This window comes from Poecile atricapillus, chromosome 38, assembly GCF_030490865.1.
Source record: "Poecile atricapillus isolate bPoeAtr1 chromosome 38, bPoeAtr1.hap1, whole genome shotgun sequence".
NCBI classification, from domain to species: domain Eukaryota; kingdom Metazoa; phylum Chordata; class Aves; order Passeriformes; family Paridae; genus Poecile; species Poecile atricapillus.
In genome coordinates, this window is record NC_081286.1 from 165,799 (window position 1) to 182,453 (window position 16,655).

Sequence of the window (16,655 nt, forward strand, 5' to 3'; positions counted from 1 at the left end):
TTCAGGCTGGCTTTGAGAGCTAGGGAAGTTGACACTGCTGGAGGCTGATGGGAGTTTTTTCTCCTGGCCAATAACTGGCCATTTCTGAGAATTGACACTGGTTTTAACCATTGAAAAGTGAGATCAACCTGTGAACACCTACCTTAAGATGTAAACCCAGGAATTTCTGTCTCTCTTTGGTTTCCGGCTTCTGAAGAGGTGACAGGCTCCGGCTCAGCCTCCCAGAGGAGGTTTGAGTTACTCCCAGAGGTCTTTGAGTTAGTGATGTTAAACTCTTGCACCCCATTGGTGTTCTCCCCTGCCACTCCACCCTGCTACAGGTATCCCAGCTTCCCCCTCCCCTCTCCTTCCCTATAAATACCCCACTTTTTCCCCTGTTCGGGGAGCTGCTGTCACTGGCTCCCTTCACGGAGGGCCCTGCTATAATAAAGGCTGTTTCTCGGTGGCATGCCATACAGCTCTCTAGTCACCCTCTCTGCAGTCGCCTGCACGCTGCCGCTGAGCTGAGATCACTCGCCGGGCAGAGGACGTGCCTGTGCCCCTGGGCAGTCCTTTTCAGGACGGCTTCTTCAGGGTAGTCGCGGCACCCCTGCCATCGGCAGTGCCGCGGCACTGTTTCTTTTTCTAGACTATTTACAAGACTACTAGATAAGGAACAATCATCTTCTCCAAAGAGGTTTTGATTTTTTATTCATGTAAGAGGTGTCTCTGTGCACTTTCATAGGGAACTGAACAAGCAGGAGACAGACATTTTACATTTGGTCTTGTTAGTAAAACGAAGCTTGGAGAAGGATGTGAACTCTGTCATGCACGTGCCCATCATGTATACATGTGCTATTGCAAGTACAAAGTCTGAGCAAAGCATTTCTTCAGAAAATGCAAATATGGTTTTTATTTCTTTCATGTATTTGTGTCAACAAAAAAACATTCCTAACTACTTCCTTCCACTTCAAACCAGTTTCAGAGCTAAATACAGGTAGTATCCATCCTTTTAGAAGGCACCATACAAGAGCTTCAGAAATGCAACATCTTTATCTCCATCCTTCTAGTGATTAGAGACTTTCAGCCTTCTTTTTATAGCTGTCTAGGATGCTGGTCAGGTTCGACAATAGATCTTCAGACATGAATTCTTCATAGTCTCTGTGAATTTTCACATTCTGTTCATCAAGGTATTTCTAGAAAAGAGGTATAGAAAACTTTATTAGCTCTATCATGTATTGTCATGTATTTATCAGCTCTATCAGTATTGTACTGATTCTGCTAAAGCATTTTAAGCAGTCATGGCAGAGGTTACCTGATTTCAGTTAAACACTTCCCATGGACTCAGTGCAGCAGCTAAATAACTGATAGTTCCTTAGAAAGAGTAAGTTCTAATTTCCAAGTGTTTAACTGCAAATGTCTCTAGAGAGATTTAATTCTGGATATCAAATTTTAGCTTACCACTATAGATGCTATATGAGTAGCAACTGTTTCTATAAGATGATTCAAGTTAGCACCAATTTTTCTCTTCTCTTCTGTTGTTGTTAGCAGAACAACTTGATATCTAAAAGGGAAAGATACTCAGAAGGTCGTGTCCTAAATGCAAGACATCCTAACATTTAAAACAAACACTTCAAGTCTGATTTATCATCATATTTAGCCATACTTTTTTCTATTAGTGTTAATTTGAACCAAGTTAGAATATATTAATACTCAATTAAAAAAAAAAAAAAAAAAGCCTGTATTTTGCTAACTGATAAGAAACAATGTACCTTAAAGTCCAAATACTCTTTCCAGACTTTGAGGTATAAAATGTAAGTTTGGGAACTAATTTCTTTGCTACAACCAATTGTATATATATATATATATATAAAAAATTACATGGAAAACAGGAGTTTTGATACAGCAGACAAATATTCTAGCAAAATAGTGTTGAGGAGAAACACCTTTCAGTTGTTAACTTGTGAAATTGATACACTGAGATGGATACATGCTGAAACAACTTTATGTTACATTCAAGAGAATATCTTTATCCTTAAAAAACAAAATAAACAAGGCAAACACCGAAGTTACGAGTCTTACTGTCGCTGGAGATCATGCAATTCATTTGTGGCTTCACTGAGACCGTCATAGACACCACTCTCAAGTAACTGTTTATGCTTTTCTATTGATTCCTGTATATTTGCACGTTTTTGCTCTTCCTCTTCTATCTCCTATAGTCATAAGAGGAGAAAAAAATGGCATTGCTCGGGAATAATTTTAATTTTTTTTTCTTGTTTTTATTACCTGATTACATTCTAATGCTTGAATTCAAAATTCACACAAGTAACTCGAATTTCAGAACTGAAAAGAAGAAAACCCAAGGATATCCCTCCCAAACATAAAGTTTCAGCTATTTTCTGTATCATCCCCATCCCATAACAAGCCCAACCATCTCTTTATTCCTTTGACCATATTTAAAGGTCTGTGTTGCAGCTCGTTTCCCCTCACAGTTAAACTCCAAAGGTGTTGCTTAGATAGTCTATATAGCTTAGAAACGGCACATCATGAGCAACTCTCTCTAGGTTAAAAAAATACAACCACATTTGAGTGCGAAAACAGGCTTTTCCTTTTTGTCTGAGAGTGCAATTCCAAGCAATCGTCTCTTCAAGGAGAATGACACTGTTGATGCTACACACAAAACCAAACAAAATTCTGTCATCAACTCGACATGCAATTCTGGGAGATTACTGAAGCATCATCCTGAAAAAATAACTTTAATACTTAAGACTTACAAACAGCATTTTAAAAATCACAAGAGGAATTACATGACTGTCTTATAATAAACATCCAATGGCAACTGTATGTTTGACGAGTTTAACTTTAGAGAAAAGTATATGCAAGAGCACAGAGCAAAAGCTAAATTTCATGTGGTTTTGAAAAATAGAAACTAAATTAATTGTCCTTAGCCAACTCAGCAGGTATTAGCAGTGAAACAACCCTGTTTCACGGCTATAGCAAAAGGAGTTAGGATTTACAAGAGCATATCTGGTAAACACTGGCTTAGTTCAAAGAACATTTTTCTGCAGAGCACCTCAGCCCCAGCAAAACAGTGCTGTCAGAGAAGTTGGGAGGTACCAAAATAGCCACTCTGTTGTTAACAGAGGGCTGTGTTTTGTTGCTGAACTGCAAGTGGGGAAAAGGATAGGGACTGCTCCTGTGCTGGGAAAGGAACCTAAAGCAAGCAGCAGTTTGAGATCATTAAAACAATTTAACGTACTTTTGGCTAGCCAAAAGATTTCCTTATTTTCTACAGAGGCTGATTAAACGTGTTTACTAAAAAATATAAATGTATTTATTATATACAAATTAATTAGACATGGCAGATTCTGGTCAGATGATTGCTGCTGCTTTTATTAATGGATGCAGTAATTTAAGATTTCCAGGATCTGCTACAGTATCATGCCAGATTCTCTTACAAGGGAGTGAAAACTGATTCCGTTAAGGTAGCAGTCAAATAACTTTTCTGAAAAGAATGAAAAAATCCTGTAAGAGGAAGGGAAGAAGGCAAAGGCAGAAGCCCAAACAAAAATGCAACCCCCAAAACTTCTCTATAAACACGAAGGTTAAGGATAAGGGTATGATTAAGGATGACTTGTCATCAAGCTGTAAGAAGTTCTACCTTAAGCTTCTGCTGGTAAAGATCATCTAGCTTTTCAGCTTCTTCTGCCAGCATTTTCACACTGCGTTTCTTGTCCGCTAGCTCTATATTCACCTAGGATGAAAACGTAACCGAGGAAATATGGTTCAGAAAGAATTCCAACGTACAAATAGATGCCATCACAAACTATACCTGCTAGCTCCCAAAAAACAAAATAGGCTAGGCTGGGATACCAGCAAACCAAGGATTGCTAAAAATCGTCCTGATGACAATTTGTCAGTGATGGTAAGCCACACAATCGACTGGAATGGGCAACTTATTAAAAACAAATATTTCCAATATTTACGGTCAAATATACGTAACCTTGATAAACTTTAATTCAGGGAATAGACAATATTGCAACCAATGAAGTCCCCAATTCCTAGAAAAACTTTTAGGTTCCATCACAATTAAAGTTTTCTCACAGCTTCTCCCCCTCTACTTGTCCTCAGAAAAACCCCAATCAATTCAAAAATCCAACCCACCGCACCACACTTCACCCATGTAAAAGGTTGAATGAAAGCAGCAGATAAGGTTTTAGGGCTGGTGTTTTAGTCCTAATCTTCATTAGCCAACACACCTTTTCCAAAGCATCTTCCAAAGTAATTTTCCGTTGAGTAGCTTTAATGATTTCTTCCTCAGTCTCGTTGATGATCTCCATGAGGGGAACCTGTAATACACATACAAGAAGATCTGACAAATGCAATTTGCTTATTTGAACCAAGATGCACCCCAGTACAACTTTTCTTTCTATATTTTTTAGGCTACTGCATTCTCCAAACCCAAACATCTTTCATATACAACATCATTATAGTGACTCATCACACAAACTTCTCAACGACATTTCATTGTGAGACAGAGACCTTTCCAGCATTTTCAAAGAAACACATCCTTTTTGTGAGTGGTAACTAAAGCCTCCAGTGTTGACTCTGCTTACCTTGATCAGAGTTCCGTATTTGAGTAGGCAATTTGGTCCTTCGTCAGGATTAAACTGAATCTCGAAGTCGTGGCCTTTGGAATTCTTAGCAGTTACTGGAATTAATTTCAACTTTCGAGCCAGTTTATGATACTCTTCCAGTTGCTTATCAATCTGCTCAGAGGAGACAAGGGCAGAAATCATAGAAGAGATACAAGTGGAAAGCTTTGCAAGAAGCATTCATACAGTACTTTAAGAAGCATACATATAATACAGCCAGGTTTCTCAGGGTATGTGGCTGACACTGAACAGCTTCACCTGTGGTTTTCCAGATTCATCTGCCATAATTTTTCCTGCCTCAAGTTTTTGAGAATTAGCTGACAGGGAACTAAAAACATGCTGGAAAATAACACTAAACCAATGATCAGTCATCAGGTCAATATGCCTTCTCTCATTCATCTTGACAGGAAATGCCACACAGCCACACATCCTTATAACTAACTTGAGCATACCTCTAAACTAAGCTTATTAAATGCTCTAACTTCTAATTAATGAGTGCTATTTATATGCAAACAAAGTACTCAGGGGTTTTTTTTCCAGTTTTATGTGCTTCATACTTGTACAGAAGGATTTAAGTTAATACAAGTGCTTGATAAAGGGTAACCTTACCAAATATATTTGAAACTTTTTTCTTTAGTTCTCCAACTGGCAAAACAGAAGCTTTTAAATCCTATCACCTATAGGACTATATATTTTCATTCTGTTTGAAGGGATTGAACTTTGCCCTTAAAAGAAGTTACAACTTCTACACAAAGAACTAATCAAGCCCTAAATGCATGCAAAGCTATTGATTCAAATAATAGTTTTGCCTTGCTTCCTTGCTATGAAATATTAACATTAGTCTGAAATTTCTTGTGTTATCAAAGCAATGGCATGCTAATGTTATCAAAGCTCTTATCACTGCTATAGCAGTGAGAGCTGACAGTGATTCATATTCTAGCCACATCTCTTCTGGAGAAAAAAAAAAGAATACGCTTCCATTAAGTGCAAAACAGAAAAAAGGGGGGACAAAAAGAGAAACATCTTTCAGCGATAATGTAAACAGAGGCCATTCTTGTCAGTTTTATCTGGTTAGATACACATATGGTGGTGTTAGATTATATAGGAAATAAACTATCAAGACTCCAATTTGAAGCTTATATGATGACAACTGACAGCCACCTCTGAGTGTAGTGTGGTTTTCACATACCGCCTCTTTATTCCTAGCATATTTTATCTCTTCATTCCACAGCAGATGCTCTTCTGCTTCTAGTTCCTTGGTCAGCTTGTTAATGGTTTGCTGCAGCTCATTTCTCTCGTGATTTACTCTCTCAATGTCCACAGCTGAGTACTTTTGGTTATCTAAGACATGCTGGAGCCGGGCATTCTCCTGCTTCATTGCTTCTACTTCCATTTCTAAGCTCACAAAACATTTGTGAAATGGACATGAAAGAACTATTAGACAAAAAGTATCTTTATTAGCAATCCATACTGGAAAGCTTATTTGTAGCATCATCCTACTCCAAGGATCAACCTCTGTCCTCAAGCTAAGAGCTACAACCTGAAGACTGTTTCTAGCTACACTGTCCTGACTGTGATCAAGGCCTCCTTACCTGCTGTCTCAACTTCACTGTTAACACTTTCCAGCTTTTGATCAAGGACAGCTACATGAGATTCCAGGCTAGCCAAATAAGCCTGGTATTTCTGGACGTCTCCTTCAAGAGATGATTTCACTTTTCGTAGTGTTACTCTACGATCCTAGGAAATGGATGAGAAGAACAACCACTCTTAGATGAATATAAAATAATGGCTTCACGTTCCAGACAAGACAGTAGAATAATTGGTCAATATCAATAGCACAAATATAAAACTAAAGAACTTTAACAATTTTTTTAGCCCTGTGAGAGCTGAGTCAAGTCAAGCACCTTTAAAATAACAGCTAAGAAGCCTGAAAAGATTCTTGCATTGCAGCATTACGTCTGTCATTTGCATCAGACACTGCACTTAGAAAATTCTTACTACAGTAGTTCACAACTAAACTCTAATAATATATGGAAGGCAGATAAAACTAGGGCATGGAAAGCCAGGAATAAACCCAGCACATTTTGCACAGCAAGAGTTTTAATTTGCCACCTGCACAGGCACTAACCCATTTTTAAGCTCGTGATGCATTAAAAGCAGAATCCAGCTTTTAAAGCAAAATATTTTCCATAAAATATATTGTTACCACTGAATCCCACGCCTCATACCAACACATTTGGAAAAAATAATCTTGAAAGTTATATTAAAAAAAAGAGGTTCAAGTATTTTATTAATATTTCAGTCAATACAAGACCTTATTATCTGGAAACATCTGCACATTATCAAACAAATAGTCACTGAACACTCCACAGAAAAAGCCTTGTTCTACAATGGTATAAAGTCTGTAAAAACCTGGCCTAATTAAAAACTTAAAGCACTGAAAATAATTTTCCATTTGTTATGTATTGTAAGTATCTTCATTCAGAAACGGTCAATAATATAAAGTTCAACTCCACCATAAAAACAGAGACACAATTTACTAACTGGCTCGCTTTCCTTCTCTTTTTCTAGTCTTGCAATCTCTTCTTGAAGTCTTCTGTTCTCAGCTTCTAAACTTTCCATCCGGGCTTGATCTACATTAAATAAATCCTCTGTAGGAGAGAGAAGAAAGTGGGGTTACAAATTAATCTCACTAATATCACCACCTATTTTGAGTATCTGAACTTAAGCTTCAGCACAGTAAGCACCCATGATCCGCACAATTATTTTACACTGAAGAAGTAACTGCAACACCCCAAGAACTTATCAGAAAAACCCTTCCTTCAAATGCAACTAGGCAAAAACCCCAAAACAAACAAGAAGAGAAATGGGTTTCTCAGTCTTCATGACAAAAAGATTTCAAAGTCACTCCCAAGGGGTAAGAGTTTCCAAACTCTCGTACAGCCCAAACCACAAGAGAGTATACAAGGCAGACTACCTTGTGAAGTTAGAACAGATCAAACTTATTTAACAACCTCTTTCTTATCCATACACTTCCTTGCTTCTTGAGACATCTTTTCCCTTACTTCACTTGGCTTTGCCAAAGAATGGGATGATTATTTCTTCCTAATATCCAGTGACAGCGTGGTAGCTTGTTTCCTCTCCAACTGATGGCTCCAGTTTGCAAACAAAGGGCCCTTAGTCTGGCTTTTCATAGGAAATCAAAGAAAGTAAGCAACACTTTTCTTCCTTGTTCTCACATTCTGTTTGTATTTTTGTAGGTGGTGAGTGAGTAAAAAAAACCTAATAATTTTCCACCACCTGAAGACAAACACAGGTACAGCTGAATCATACACAAGAACCCTCACAACAGAGTTTGAAACTTGCAGACTGTTTCCAGAGCTTTCAAAAGATGAACTTTCTTAGTGATCAGGTGTGCATCCTCTGATAATCCTCCTTTTTCTTGATTTTTAATTGTTAGCTTTGCCATAAACAAGACATAAATGTGACATGAACAAGAGTCATCTGCATAGATGGGAGTTTGCATCTGAAGAATTGTACACTGGTTTTCTGTGACAAACCATTAAAAAAACAGGTGACACAGCTACAGCTGATAGTAGATCATGACCTATCCATCTGTACTGGTAAAAAATATATAAAAAAGAGAGCATTAAAAGTTGAAGTAACCAAAACGTACTTAGGAATTCGAGATTCCCTTAGATCACTTCCACTTGTAAACCAAACAAACTGATGTTAGGAGAAAAACCAGTAACACAATTGAATACTTAATTAAAACTCAAAAACTTACTTAGTTTTGACTGCACTTCAGCATCCAACTCTTCAAAGGTATCTCTCCCTTGCATGAAAAGATCATAGCACTTCACACAGTAGTCCATGAAAAGCTGAAAACAATTTAAAAATCTGTCATTTCAACAATTCCAAGGCCTGTAAAATATCTGGGTAGTCTAAAGCTACTCAGTCACTGGAATTAAGCAGACACCAAAATATCTTTCAATGCTTTGATTGTACTTTTGTAAAATTAAACATTTTTCTTTCCTTTGAGCAAAGAATGTCAACAGATTATATTCAGACAGAAGGAGGCACCTATAATTCACCGTATGAAAGGTCTAGAAATTCTGTATATTTCTGTAATATTTAACAAGGATTGAAGGTACCATATTTAAGACTTTTTCATCCTGACGGATATGATTCTCTCAGGCTAGTTTATGGAAACCGGAGATCTGTTTAACAGATCTCTTGAGTAAATATGACCGTTAAAATTCAGATCTGCAGATGTCAAAGAACTAGTCTAGAATTAACGAAAGCTTACCCAAAAAGAATCTGCTAGACACTGTTACAGATGTTTCAGAAGCAATTACACCAATATTGTGAATTCTGTATCAACGTATATGCATAAGTGTCAGTGTTGAAGAACATTTTGAATTTAAAAACATTTTTACTTGCCAACCATCAGGTTGTAGCCTTAGTCCAAAATTATGATTTAACTTGCTTTTTGCAATTTTCTAATTAAATGTTTAGCTTATAATGTGACCCCTTCCAAACACCTGTTGTGTGTTAACACCGAGTTCAATCTGAGTAGTACTAAAAATCAATGATACATTGAAAAGAAACCAAGCTGCTGGATTTTTAAGACCCTGAATTACATTGCCACCCTATTTTGTGGCTCAGAAATAAAACTTTATAATCCATTTTTACGTAGTTAACTGACTAGATACTGGCAGGAGCCACTATATTTAGAATTAAGTCACTGTCTTTACACTGCACTGCTGTGAACTTCAGAAGTCTCGAGTGCTACAGCAAAACATACCAGAAACTCTATTAAAACAATAAGCAGCATGATTCCCTTTCTCCACAAAGGAGAACTGAAACAGTAGGTGCTTGGAGAATAAGGCATTTCTGTTTAATACCCAGTCTTCACCAACAGACTGGCCATGATGCCTGCTCAGGAAACAGATGATCAGGCTTTTTATATAATGCTACTCTACTTCCTAGAAAGTGTTGTGAATAAAAAAGGGAACAGAATCTCTAAGTACATGACACAGCAACCTAAACTGTATTTAAATTGTGTTGCTACAGCACATGGCAAAATTTAGTTGAGCAATTCTGATTCTAATTCCCTTGTTATGGTACCTTACGATGTACAATTCCATCATCCGTCTCTCCTCCCCAGGCCTGTTCATCATCATACGATGGTGGGTTTTCCCTGAACGCGTGGTACAGCTGAAAAGCAGAGGCGCACACTCAAAGAGCGAACGTGGAGACATCCATTCGTTTTCATATTGGTTTCATAAGAAGCAAAGTAACACCGGATTAGGATTTCAGCAAGCAGGTTGGAATGAGCCTGTGTTGAGTTGACTAAACACGCAGGCAAAGAGGCATGAACTGGACAGTCAACACTGGCAAATTGTCTCGTGTCTTTTCAGCAAAAAAGGACAAGGATGTTCATGGGTGCTTAGGTCAGCAGTGGTGAACTTCTGTCACAGATTCCAAATTTTGCTCAGACTTGAGCTGGCAGCAGCAACAATTACCACAACGAAAAAACTCAAATAAAACCAAAATTAAATCAAAACACCCCACCCAAACACAAAACTTGCCACTCTGTATAAGAATTACAGGACATTTGAATAATTTCAGTTGAAAATTACATCCTTGGATTTCAGATTTAGGAGAGAATGGTAGATGTCACAACATTTGCACTGAAGATAGATGTTCTATTCAATGATTGTACCCATTAACTTTCCATGTTTAATGTATGCATAAGTCAGTGTTTCCCCACCTTTCTTTTATACTTTAGTTTATCCAGTGCATACATTTAAAGAAAAAAATATCACAATATAACATGAAAAGCTCACTTTAAAAGTTACTAAAACGTAAGGCTGAGGGTCAGCTCCCAGATTACAGCTAAGAACACCCAACTTTTTCTTTACCTATATGTTAAAGAGATTTGTTTAACGTTACCTTGATACAATCAATTAACCAAACCAAAGCTGCCACAACCTGAGGCCAGGTGTGTGGTGCACCCACGGTACGCATGGAGCTTTTTGACAGAGCAAAGGGGTACCTATAAGGCCAAAGAAGATAGATTTTTAATAGCTGTGGCACACAGTGACCAAAACAAACCAGCATATTTGGAAAATAAAGCAGCACGTTTTTATATGTGGATGAAAGCACAGAAGGAAGAGCAAACTCAATTGCACTTTATACTGTACTTCAAAGGAAATTAAGTTCTTACAGCACTATTTTATTAAATTTTTGTGGGTTTCTCATTTTGTGATTCGTAGAATATCTTGATTTGAAAAAGATCGCTCAGGATCAACAAACTCAACTCCCTGCTCCTCGTCAGACTGCCTACAACTAAACCATATGATCAAGAGCGTCATCCAGATGCTCCCAAAAGACAACCTCAAGTGAGTTGTCAGAATTAGTAATTTTATCCAAAATGACACTCTTGGTGCAGCAGTGTAATCCTTTTCAACGCTAGGTCAGCAGTATCAAATGTTACAGATCAAAGCAAAATTTTATTAAAATGCCGAGAAGTGAAAAAAACCAGATTTACACCTACGTTTAAGGAGCCCTGGCACTTTCACACCATCACGGATTCAAATCTACAGGAGTAAAATAGACTTTTTTTTTTTTTAATGAGATTGAAAATTCACAATTAACAATAGGCAGAGGGTTTTCTTTCTGGGAAAGTGTTGGGGCATTAATAATTTCAAACACTGAACAAATTCAGCAATAAACCACTCAGCTACTTAGCGTTTTATCACCTCAACAGTCATTTTTGTTATTTCCACATTCTGCTTTCAAAGCAGAATAAGTGTAATTGCAGGAAAACATACTTTAAACTAAATTGACTTGATCCAAAAATTCTGGAAATTTTAGTTGTTAGACTCTAACAGAATGAACAGAAAGGTTTGTCAAGAAGAATTCTGTCCTACCTTTCAAATTTTTATACAAATAATCAATTAAATTTAATGTTACAAAGCAAGATTCCAAGAGCTTATAGTTCTGCAGGTTTAAATATAAAGTGTACAGTAGACTCTGAAAATCAGCAAGTAAACCTAGAGCTGAACAAAAGTGAAACAAAACTATCACAACATTGTACTTTTAGAGTCTCATCTGAATTAAAAAACCTACCCATTCTCCCCAACTATCAATGCGGAATTCTTAGCTTTTAAATTTCTAGCCATATCTATTCAGCCCAGGAGAATAACAATAATAATCTTACCCAAGGTCTTTAAAAACTTTGGGAATTTCCTCCTCAAATTTTGAGTCAGGCAGCTCATAAGAAGGGCAGAGGAATCTATAGAGAAAGGTGAAGATCTTTAAAAAGTCCTTAACTGACGGAGATTGTAGAGATTTCATGGAAACATTGTGGCCATAAGCATTCTCAAGGAGGAACTGTGCAAAAGAAACACAGAATACCAGTCACTAAATAAAGCTTAAGAGTTGAAACCAAGAGAAAGTTATGAATATATTTTACACCTCATAACATAAGTGCAGAAGGAGTTAATATGTTACCTCATAAAGCTTCTTGATACATTGTTGGATGAATGTTTTGTCATGAAGGGGCCTGGGATCCTTTATCTTTTCTGTCCCAAACACACCGTGCTGGCTGCTGTGGGACCCTCCAGCCCCACTCGCTCTAAGGACAGACAGCAAACACAGGTCTTGTGACAATACATAGAAAGGAGAACACTCTTCATGTTTAAGTCACAGCACGAATGCTATGTTGATATTTTCTTTGCATTTGTTATACAAAGTGATACTTGAAGTTTTCTCTTCATTTAAGGTGATTGGATAAACATCATCGACGTGGAAGCCACAATGCCACGTGTGCAACAAAGGGATTACTGCATCCTAGATGAATAATGTCATCGTTTTACTGAAAGAAATAAACTCTTAGAGAGCAGAAAACAAACCCAAAGATGAAGAAATCATGTTGGTGACTGTGAATAAAGACCAAAATATTTAAGGACTATTTAAAAGGAATAGACTCCTGCAGCATTGGGGGTCCTATGAAAGAAGATACCCACAACACAGAAAGTCATGAGCTAAGCAGAAAGATTTTAGATTTTCGGAAGGTTGGTACCTCAGAGAGAAGAAATTAATGCAGAGTATACTTTAGATGTCATTCTTCCTTAAACAAAAAAATGTAATGGGATACTCTTAAGGTCTGCAGTGCACGTCATTCCCAAAAGAAAAAAAAAAAGCTCCCAAAGCAATTCCTGCTCCACAGCATTATTGTTTATTGATCAAGGACTGGAGGAAGGCAGAACTGAAGGTCTGCTTGCCTCGGATCCATTATTCCCTATAACAAAAACCGGTCAAGAAAGAAAAATTCCAAAATTATATAGGACCATTTTTGTTTTAATATACAGTGCAGAGAACAAAACCTGTACATACGTGTTCCCAGAACAGCTGGCTTTTCCTTCTGAAGCTCCAGATGTAGCTTTGCTCATGGTCCGCTTCCCAAGGGTGCCTCTGTCCTTCCTTAGGAATAGAGAGAAGGATTCAAGTGACTGTTTCTACCAATTCATCTCTTGCTTTTACAAGAACTATACATGCACTCATATATTCCTCAACACCTTCATCACAGCAACATCTTAGAAAGGTCAGCTCATGCACCCAGCCATCTCCTAAGCAACACGTAACAAAGGGTTACCATTTGAAACATGACACAGGTATACAAAAAGGTTAAAGCAAGTAGTGTTGCAAAACTGGAGCACTTGTGCAAACACCCTTGGCTGTAAGGAGACTTCTCACCGTTTCAGTTTTTTTTTTTCTCAGTTTTTTTTTTTCTCAGTTGCTACTCCCACACACTATGATAAATCTCTTCATAGAATTTCTATTATAATTTCTATTATCATAGAATTCTTCTATATAGAATTAGTTCTATATAATTATTTTTAGCAATCTGACAGGCAAGACTTACATCTGAGGTGTTTGAAGACCCATCTTGTTGCTGTCCTCCACTCTCAGTGCCATCATAGATTGTTGGCTGCTGCTTCCAGCAATACTTGAGCTTCGCCTCATTGTGACTGCTGTAAATCCCTCAGTGTTCCAGCAGTGTCAGAAAATACAGGGTCTAAGGGTATTTTGTGTTCTAAATGCCACAATGATTTCCCAAAAGCTCAGAATAAAGAAGTAGACCTGTACATTGGATCAAAAAAAAGATTGATTATGTTAGACCCCAGAAATATGTAAGAGCAGCCACAGTCTTTTAAATCAACTGGTTTATTGATGAAAGAGTCAGTGGTTACTCCAAACCTACTGTTTTGCCTTTCTTTCTGTTTGGTCACTTCCAACCCCCAGGTTCCAAAAGCAAAAGAGCTTGAGAAATTTTTCAGTTCAGTCCACTGGGAAAAAGGCCACACTACCACGAGTACACAAGTACTGCTTACAGCACTTCAGCCATACATCAGCTCCTGAGCTGCTCAGTCTGAGCCTACCAATTCATTTGCAACTGATCCCCCAGCATCACAGCACAATCACTGGAAAACCTGTTCTGAGGTAATATTATGGCTGTCTTCAGACTATGCATGCAGATATAAATCAAAGTGGAATATTAGTCCCCACAGTGGCATTAAGGTGGAATTTGAAGTAAACAGAATTAATTCAGGAAAACAGTGCCAGCTTTCTGTTGGAGTCTGGGATACAAAGTGTGTACCCTTGTTTCCGATACTTAGTTCGAAGATCCAGAAAAACACTGAATTTCATGTAACATGAAATTCATGAGCATGTTTTCATGGTGATACATGAAAACAGCTGTTAAAATTAGATAGAAAAAGCTAAAAGTGTAAGTGTGTAGATTAGAAAGTTTTCTTAAATCACTGGGTGAAAAAGTTAGTTTAGAGAGCAGAAGGCAAGATGGAGGATTTAGGGTGTTGTCTCTTGTCCTTTCTTCTTCATGTTCTTCTCCTAGAGGTTTTTGGGTAATAGTAAGTGATTGGACAGAAAATGCCGCAGTGTAGCACAAAGGTGAAGGGTCATTGGGTCATTAAGAGAAATAATATACGTGTCTATTATTAATTGAGTAAAAATAGGTATAAAGAGAAAAGAACCGTGTAGTTCAGGGCCATTTTGTGCTGTCAGGCACGGGATGAGCCACAAGGCCTTGTTGTACCAGCAGAAGAAAGAAATGTACCAGATTGCAAAGATATAACCTTGTGCAGTCAGTCTGGAGAGACCTGCCAAGTTTTGTGCTGACCTTCCAATAAACACGAGAAACAAGATTCTGACGAGCTGGGGAGTTTTCATCAAATCACAAGAGCTGAGATAAGCAGAGCTCCCCATAAGGGAGGATCCCAAAAGAATTCAGTCCAAAGGAGGCTGAGAAATCCAGGAAGAGAGAGGAAAATACAGAAGAGATGCAGCAGAATCAGAGAAACAGAAAAAGGATTTTTTAGAGAAAAGTTAGAACCTCTGTAGAGGGCAGAAAGTGTATCTCATTTGTGGGATAGGCTTAAATGACTGAATTATAACTAAGAAAAGCCCCCTCCACTACAAACATTACCAAAACACATTATTAGTATAAACTGTTGCTTCATTTTACTTCCAGTTACACTGCTCACAAACCACAACAGAAGTCTAGCTCTCGAGCTCAACTCACAGGGCAGCATATTCATGAGTTCACTGTGGCTGGGGAAGAAGCTGCATTAGTCCATTATTTTAACTGGGACCAACCACAAAAAGATTGAATTTTCACAAACATAGCAAGTGATTAGCTTCTAGTATAACAGAATCAATGAGGCTGGAAAAGACCTGTGAGATCCTCTAGTCCCACTTATGAGCAATCACCACCTTGTAAGCTAGACCACAGCTCTAAGTGCTACATCCAGCCTTTCCTTAAACACCTCCAGGGACACTGACTCCACCAACATGCCGGGCAGGTGCGGTGATTGCTGAAGCAAGCTCACAGCAGACCATTCCAGTGTACAATCGCCTTTTCTGTGGAGCAATTCCTCCAGCTGTCCCACCAAAGCCTGGCACAGTTTGAGCCCGTGTCCTGTCGCTCGTTGCCTGGGAGAAGAGGCCGACCCCCATCTGGCTACAGCCTCCTCTCAGGTGTTTCCAGAATGATGAGGTTGCCCAGAGCCTCCTTTTCACCAGGAGGTGAAACAACCCCAGCTCCCTCAGCCACTTCTCATGGGACTTGTGCTCCAGAGCCTTCCCCAGCTCCGCTGCCCTTCTCTGGACACGCTCCAGCCCCTCCGTGTCCTTCTTGAACTGAGGGGCCCAGAACTGGACACAGCACTGAGGCGCGGCCTCACCAGCGCCGCGTACCAGGATTGTCACTGCCCTGCTCCTGCTGGCCACGCTGCTGCTGCCATTAGCCAGCCCGCTGTAAGAGCAGAGCTGCAGCAGAGATGGAAGAGCAGTTTGCCAGAGCCAGCACGCCAGCAGGATAAAAAAGAGAAGAGCGCAGGAGCGCGGCCGAGCCGGGGGCAGCTCCGCCCTCTCGCCCTGAGAGCGCGTCTAAACCGTACCGAGGGCGACCGGGGCACTCAGCAGCGAGGCCAGCCCGGGACTCCCCACCACTACCACCGCCGCCGCACGGACATTTGTCCCGGTGCTTGAGGATGTTGGTGTTGCTGCCGCTCCCCTCCCGCTCCTCGCCCTGCCCTTACCGCCAGCGCCGCCGCCCGCTCGCCATTTCAAATCCGCCCGCCCGGACGTCCCTCAGAGCGTCCCACGGAACTGCCTCATGGAGGGGCCGCGGGCGGAGCAGCGCCCAGAGGAGGGAACGGAGGGGACGAGGGAACGGAGGGGACGACGAGGGAACGGAGGGGAGGACGAGGGAACGGAGGAGAGGAGGAGCGAACGGAGGAGAGGAGGAGTGAACGGAGGAGAGGAGGAGCTGAAGCCCCGGAAGTGCTCAGGGACGGGCCATGGCCGTACAGCGACATGGCGGCGCCCGCGGTGAGTGTTTGCCAGGCGCTGCCGGGCCACGGCGAACCCCGGGCTTTTCTCCAGCCGCCGAGAGTTTTCCTGGAGAAAACCCAGCCCCGAGCTCTCGGT

At 39.7% G+C, this 16,655-nt stretch overlaps 1 protein-coding gene across 3 annotated transcripts; it reads right to left on the minus strand.

The window, feature by feature from the left end:
* Nucleotides 1–877: 877 nt before the first annotated feature.
* On the minus strand, nt 878–16,440 carry LOC131591194 (kinetochore protein NDC80 homolog). 3 transcript variants are annotated; one of them, XM_058861668.1, is made up of 17 exons: nt 16,265–16,437; nt 13,570–13,787; nt 13,041–13,127; nt 12,156–12,279; nt 11,863–12,035; nt 10,593–10,695; nt 9,765–9,854; nt 8,422–8,515; nt 7,179–7,285; nt 6,227–6,371; nt 5,824–6,029; nt 4,596–4,748; nt 4,239–4,328; nt 3,641–3,733; nt 2,062–2,192; nt 1,441–1,543; nt 878–1,175 (listed from the first exon to the last, which is right to left on the minus strand). In XM_058861668.1, exons 2-17 carry the CDS (start codon nt 13,668–13,670, stop codon nt 1,053–1,055), a joined length of 1,923 nt encoding a protein of 640 aa, XP_058717651.1. In that variant the 5' UTR covers nt 13,671–13,787; nt 16,265–16,437; the 3' UTR covers nt 878–1,052. The 3 variants fall into 3 exon arrangements, with proteins under 3 accessions (XP_058717651.1, XP_058717652.1, XP_058717653.1); XM_058861669.1 differs by lacking the exon at nt 16,265–16,437 and adding an exon at nt 14,845–14,955; XM_058861670.1 differs by lacking the exon at nt 2,062–2,192 and having other exon boundaries at nt 1,085–1,175; nt 16,265–16,440.
* Between the last annotated feature and the right edge of the window lie 215 nt (nt 16,441–16,655).